The 7,229-nt window shown below is 39.1% G+C and overlaps 1 protein-coding gene across 1 annotated transcript in view; it reads right to left on the bottom strand.

Moving 5' to 3' along the window:
- Positions 1-4,689: 4,689 nt before the first annotated feature.
- Positions 4,690-7,229, bottom strand: part of DROSHA (drosha ribonuclease III) — a 67,542-nt gene continuing 65,002 nt past the window's right edge. The window contains exon 31 of the mRNA XM_058808369.1: positions 4,690-5,056. Coding sequence (XP_058664352.1) covers positions 4,926-5,056 — 131 coding nt within the window. The 3' untranslated portion in view covers positions 4,690-4,925. The remainder of the gene's footprint in view (positions 5,057-7,229) is intronic.

Genomic DNA, 7,229 nt, shown 5'->3' with positions numbered 1-7,229 from the left:
TTAAATGTTTGGGTTTTGGAAGGAAGCAGACAGCAGCACTGAATGACAGAAATTTTAAACACCAAGGATAGATTTTTTTTTTCCTTCAGATGGTATATTTAATTTTTCTTAATGATAAAGTCTAAAGACACATGTATTTTGACGTTTTTCATCACAAGAACAAAGGCAAGAGCAACAATTTAGAATGACTTGTTTAATAAGATCATTAAAAATTCTTACCTTACATAATTTTAATTTTTTTAATATAAAAAAGAAATTTATAATTGGATACAGAATAGTATTAGTATTTTCAAATGCTGCTGGATTGAGAAATGGCTGCTTTTTATTTGTCAGTTCAAGTATCCCTCTGGAAACAGCTGCAATACTTGAATTGTAATTCTAGTTGGCAGCAAAAACTGGTCACCATGTCAGAACTGTTCTGACAGACTAAATGACTGAAGGAGGAAACCTGCAGGGAAGTAACTTTATTTTTTTTTAGAAAGAAGTAACTTTATTTTCTTTTTTTAGAAATGTTGGCTGAGCTAGCATCAGTGGGGTCCCATGGGTTCCCCTGACCATCATCCCCATCTTTAAATAAATAACAAGCTATCTCCAGTGACAAACACTTACCCACCCATCACTGCAGCAGCACTTCTGGACCACTGATGCTTCTGCCACCAGCAAAAGTTCACAATTTCTCAGCTCAAGAGCCTGTCACTTGCTAATGGATGACTTTTGAAATGTCTGCTCAAAGTGGAAGGTTTTGTTTATTTATTTATTTATTTATTCTAAAGAGGTGTACAAGCAACACAGTTTGGACTCTTGGACTCTGGTTTCTTATACTAGAGTCCCCAGTCTTCTTGATGGCTTTCCAAGTCTCCACAGGAAAAGGCAACGAGGGTGTCAGTGCCCAGCCTGCACAGCCAAGTTCTTTTTTCTCCCTTTAAGACTCTCTCAGGCGTGGCAAGAGAATCACAGAAGGCTTGCAAGGAAAATGCCAAAGCCACAGACTAAATCATCCACTGGATGAGGAATCACTGCCTTCCCACAGACATCCTGAGCCCTGGCCCCCAGTGACAATTTCATCCTTTTCATCTCTTAGTAACAGAATAAATGGTCCCTCCACAAAGCTGCTGTGAAGAGCAACAAAACGACAGACTGACACTTCCAGGTACGACTGTATTGTAAGTCACAGCAAATCACTTATACCCTTAGTCAGGAAAGGCTTTGAAACCCTTTTGAGGAATGCAGTGATGACTGAGGCAAAGGGAAATGTATTTACTTAGCAAGACTCTGGGTGCAAGTTGGTGCTCCCTTTGTCACCTGTAGCAGGCAGGTGAAGGAAAGGGCCTCTAAGGAAAGCCTGCTCCCTGACAGACAGAGAAATATGCACAGCTGGAGCATGCAGCTGATTTCATCTTAGGGCCTCAGAGAGAATGCCAATCTGTGATGTGGGGAGCGGGCAGGAAGGAGGAGAAGCAGTGTGGATGTATGGGTCACAGAAATTTCTGTTGCAACACCATCCTCATCAAAGACAATGCACAGTGGTAAATGATGCAGATGAACAACTCCCTGAGCTCTTACAGGGCTTTACAAACTTCCACCAAAAAGAAACTTTTTACAAGTGAACCACTTATTTCATTTAAATATGTAGCCTGTATAATCAGAGTCTTTGAAGTAGGGAGACAGATGATCAGGATTTGCCTTTTGATGTTTCCAAATTGTTTTAGCAAGTAACAATTATGCCTGAAGTATTTTCTGGGAAACTTTATTAGCAACGATGTTTACAACAATCTTAGAGACCAAGTTTCTCTTAGTACTGCTGTTGAATAATCTTCCAGAAACTGAAATCTTACAAAGCAAACTTAGGGTCTACAAATAACATCATGAATTTTATGTCAGCTGAAATCCCCAATCAAATCAGCTACAATTCTATTCAATTCTCTGTACATATTCACAATAAAGATATTCACAGGATCTTTTGGATTCACACAGATCCCAGTCCTGCTCTCTATTCATCTACTTGCACCCAGCTCAAGTTAATTGATCTTGCAAGAAAACATCAAGCTCAGAGAACAGAGAACAGGCTCTGAAGCAAAAAAGGACTGACTCTATCAGTAAACCAGAGACCCCCTCACACCTACAAAGGAGCAGCACAAACTGCCTAGTTATGAGCTACAGCTGTTCCACTGATCAGCATGAGCGCAATGATAATTTTTACCAAGGCAACTTGAAGAGGCTTCCCCTCCTTGGTGGCTGCTGTAAAGGACTGTGCTCATATTTCACATTCTACACAACTCCTGAAATCAACAGGAACACTCACAGCCACTGCTGTTAGACAGGCCACACACAAAAAGACACTGTGGTTTGAATAAAGGAAACAGGATTTCTTTTTACCTTTTGTTTTTTGTTCTGAAGACAAGGAAAACAAAACTGCTTCAGGCAATCTTCCTAGCCCACACTTACACAGCAAAAAAGGGAAAATTACCCACTTGTAAAAACACAGTTACCACCAACACTTTATTGAGGAAAGCCTAAAACTCATTAACTGCAGTAACTGGAATGCAGGAATTATTTTTAAAAGTTTGTTTTTTCCAAGCAGTTTCTGGGTTAAAGAAGAAAAAAAGAACAGTCCTGGGTTCCTCCCCCAAAACAGCCTGATAAATTCAATCCAATTTAATGAAAATATTTATGAATAAGACTGTATTCTTCTTACAGCTGGAAAGTGGAATTGTATATAGGAATAATGAAAGTAATGTTAAAACTATGAACTAACAATTCCACTGGGGTTCTTTGGTGATGTCAAATACACTGAAATTTGCTAAACAATCATACACCTGAAAATGAAGTAATTTTCTATTCATGAAACATATGAAACTGGTCACAGTTAAGAGGGAAAATAAAATAATGGTTTACACAATTACACTTGACCCTCTGGTACCACACCATTTCATTTACTGCTAGAAGCAGATGGGCAATTATACAAAAGAATTTGAAATACAAAAGTCTTGTGGACAGAGGACTTGGTGGTGCGTTTCAAGCTTCCTACTCTTCAGAAGCATTTCAGCTTTCTATTTACTGACTGAAGCTAAAGGAAGTTACAATCACTTCTCAAAAGTCAAATGGCAGCAGCATTCAGCAGAGAGCAGCTCCTTGCCTTTACCTTGTTTTTATTCCGTCCATTATTATCACTCTCTAAATTAGAGAATGTGTTTGTGTTTTTCTTTTCTCTCATCCTCTGAAATGGATTTTAAGCATCAATCCATTAGGAAAAGGCAAATCATAGAGCTGGAAGAAGTGAGGTAGTGTTGTGGGCTCAAGTGTAAACCTCCCCCCCCTGTTTAAGTGCATCTCACACTGCAAGTGTAGAAAGATATGCTTCTGAAAATACACATATTGATTAGTTCAGAAATGAAACTTTGGGAAGACATTCGTGCAGCCTGAATTTTTCAGCTTCATTTGAGGTCTGCTTTGGCACTTTTGCATGAAGTGCTTCTCCTGATGTCCATCCCACACCTACAGAGAGGTGCTTCGAACCATTGCCGAAGAAGCTGCTCAGAGCAGAGTGGCCATCAGGCAGAAGTTTTCTTCCGTGAGTCGGCACGAATTCCTTGGGCCAGACTCGTGCATCCATGCTGCCCCACACTTTAACACATACAGCTGTGGGACATGCTTAAATGACTTGCCAAAAAGGATCTTTTCTTCTTTCAGGAAGAAAATGCGCAGTGAAGGAAAATAAGGGTTCAATCTGTTTTGCTTATCAGAAAAGAAAGATGAAAAATGACTCCACAATACCTACCAAGGGAGTGTATTAACTGAGAACCAGCTTAATGGAAATGAATGACTTGAAGCAGGAAAATTAAAAGAACAAACAACACTGATAACCAGTGGGAAAAAATACCAACAGACACAGTGGATTTTTAATTTCTAGTGCTGTTCAGAGCTTTTATAGAAGAAACATCTGTCTGTCTAATACAAGCCACAGACACCAAAGAAACCCAAGGAAACTGGGTGACTTAAAACTGCACACCACTTTGGGGATAAATTCTGCCCTTCCTTTGACAAAAACTGTTTTCAAGGAATCTCTCTGGAACAGCACCCATATAGAGCTTCTAATATACCATTTCACAGTAATGGCCACACTGGTATCTTCCTGTCAAAGAAATCCATTAAATTAGACACCAGCCTGACAGAACAAGAAGCTCAGAAAGAAACTAAACTTGTTAATGTAAACTACATGTACATTCTCTACAAAACCTGCCATTCTCTTGCTTCATAATTATCTTCTCCTTCAAGTCTTATAACAGTGATTAAAAAAAAACAAACCTACTCAATCTTCCACACACATATGCGCCACATTTCAGATGTGACATCCATTGTTCAAAGCAAAACTGAGTATCTCCTTTTAATTACTGCACCATTTTCTGTAAAAAGGGCCTGAACTTTAAAGCTCTGGTTTAGCAGACTCAAGAAATAAATTTAGCTGCAAAACTTAAGTAAAGTACATGCTTAAGTGCTCAGCTGAATCAGTTTCATAATACTTTCGTCCCCCTTACAGCAGAGTTCATGCAATAACTTGGCTGGTCACTGACAACACAGCACTTAGACATAGGAGACAATTGTTAAACAGCCTTTCCTCCTATTAGCTTTGGAAATTAATACTTTATTACTTCATAAAAGACAGTAAAAAGAATAAAAATAATCAACAACTTTTCATAAAAATTAAAAGGATTTAAACCCAAATCTTATTAAAAAGCCAAACTTAAAACCAAACTAAAGAAATACTATATTTGCACACACTTTTAAAGGAAGATATTACAATTTTTTTTTTTTTTTAATATCAACAGGCACTCTTCATTCATCTGCAAGAAACTAGGTTAGGTCTCCATAGGCCACAGTCAGAGTTATCAAGTAAGTAAATATGCCACTGCTTCTGTACCCTCCTTTTATTTCCTTGCTTCTTCAGTCTCCTCTGACTCTCTCTCTTGATGCTCTCTTTCCCACCTCAATTCTTTCAACTCTTGTCTGTACTTCCGTTCAATGAACCGTTTCTGATGGGCCATCTGGGGAAAGTTATCTGACACAAGGAGAAATATTTTACATTAATAAACAAACTGGTAACAGAGAAAGCCTCAACTTGTTTTGTTTTAAACTTTGATGTTATTAGAGGTAGGGGGGGAACAATGCTGTTCCCATTTTTACTCATTTATTTCTTATAATACATAGTAAACCAGGACTGTTTCATAAGACTTTGGTTTCTTTGTGATTTCTTTACATCTGTTTCTCTTGCTACAAAGCACCACCAAATCTAATATACTCACAAAAACAAAATATAAAATCCTGGTATGGCAATATGGCCAGGTATTACCTGGATGTTACATTCTGTTCCCTTAGCAACAGGTGGTTGATACTGAAAAATGAATGTGAAACTACTGTCAATGCTGTCAGGGCTTTTTGTCTTGCTCTCACTCTGAAAAGCATGAGCCACTGGTTTCAAGCATTGCATAGATGTTTCCATTATTTTTATTATTGTTTTAGACCATGCAGAATCAACTAGATGCCCCACACTACGGCAGGGATCCTAATAGGAAAGTAATAGTGTAGCAAGATGGAATGCAGTTGAGTCTGCCCCTGAAGAAGTTAATGCTTGGCTATGTACCAGAAGGCAGCCTTAGCGTAGTCTAAGAGCATGGATGAGTGAAGACTGCCTGAAACAGACTGGACAGGGCTGAGGTGATGGAGAAGTAGCTGAGGGGATGGATGCTTCTGCTTTCAGGCACTTGTCCATTTGCTGATGTGTAGGTACACATTAGTACTGAGGCTGCAAGAACAGCTTATGTAAGTGAACAGAATTGCTCTCACTTTAGTGCACGGCTCACAGAATGTGATGTTTTCTGCATGACCAGGGTGCTGACATCCCCATGTGTCTGTGCTGTGGAGACCTGCACCCTCCAGCCAGCCAGAAAGCAAAGGGGTGGCAGAGTATGTGACAGGCTGCAGCTGATGGTGAATCCTGCTGGGATCACACAGAGCTCTGGGATCACCACTGGCTCCCTGATCAGGCTGAGATGAATGCAAAAGGTTACTGCACTGATCTTTAAAGCCATAAATTTGGTAGATGTCTCAGCAAAGGACTGCTCTCTCTCTTGCTGGCTATTGAGAGAGAATTCAGCTGAGGCTTCTTAGGGAGGAGTACCATGGCATCAAGCTTTTTCCTCCTTGGCACCAAGTTTTTTCCTCCTTTTCCTGGGTCCCAGGCAGCACAGATTCTCAGCTAGAGAATGCAGGGCAGAAGCCACAAAAACTGCAGGAGTTTGTGGCAGAGCAGAATAACTTTCTACTGCTTTGTTTTACTGGCCAGTGAAATTTGTGCCCTTTATTATACATACTACAGGAATAAAAGGTTTATTCATCAGTTATTTACAACTTGAGCATAGGACAGTATATTTATTTAAACCAGAAGGCAATCTAAACAAAATTGGTTTTAAATTGCTGTTGTTTTTAAAAGCACTAGTGCTTTGTTTAATGGAGTTCTGGGATATTTTGTTGCTCATGTGCCTCATAAAATGAAAATCAGATTTTCAGCACTGCCTGTAACATGATTCTTTAAGAACTCAGCTTGGTAGCAAGCTGTTCTAATATGTTTAGAAGGATAAGAAGGAAACTCATATAATAAATTCATCAGGGCTATCAAATGAATACGTATATGAAAACCACTTTCACTTGAAGTTAACTACTTATGCATTAAAAAACCCAACAAACAATCGAAACCAAACAACTCTACTGCACCACCATATACATAATACAACAGGGCCCTTAAGGGGCCCCTAAGGGTTGTATAACCTCCATCCCAAAAGACAATTAAAACTTGACTGGCAAGGCACAGAGAAACTAACTTGAAAGTTGGCTCTGTTTTGAATTGAAGGGCAGCAGGAGCACAGACCTCTAGAGTTCTATGGTATTTAAACAAATATGTATGTCAGAAGATAGCTGTGAAGTCCTTGGATTGATAGGCCATGAAACTCACAGCTCTCTTGAGTGGTGATACTGTCACAAGAAAACTCACTCAAAGAAAACTTCAGTAACATCTTGCAGATACTCAGCGGAGAAGGGAACTTACATTTTTCTACTTGTCAAATTTACTGGTAGTGAGAAGTATGTGCTTAGCAGATGGATATAAAAACATATTCATTGCCTTCTGAAATATTTAAGCCCTCAGATTTCCAGATGCAGAGATAACAGATTAAAAA

The sequence above is a fragment of the Ammospiza caudacuta genome, chromosome 1 (genome assembly GCF_027887145.1).
Source record: "Ammospiza caudacuta isolate bAmmCau1 chromosome 1, bAmmCau1.pri, whole genome shotgun sequence".
NCBI classification, from domain to species: Eukaryota; Metazoa; Chordata; class Aves; order Passeriformes; family Passerellidae; genus Ammospiza; species Ammospiza caudacuta.
Note: the sequence above shows the minus strand (reverse complement) of the source record. Positions and strands in the feature narration are given on the sequence as shown.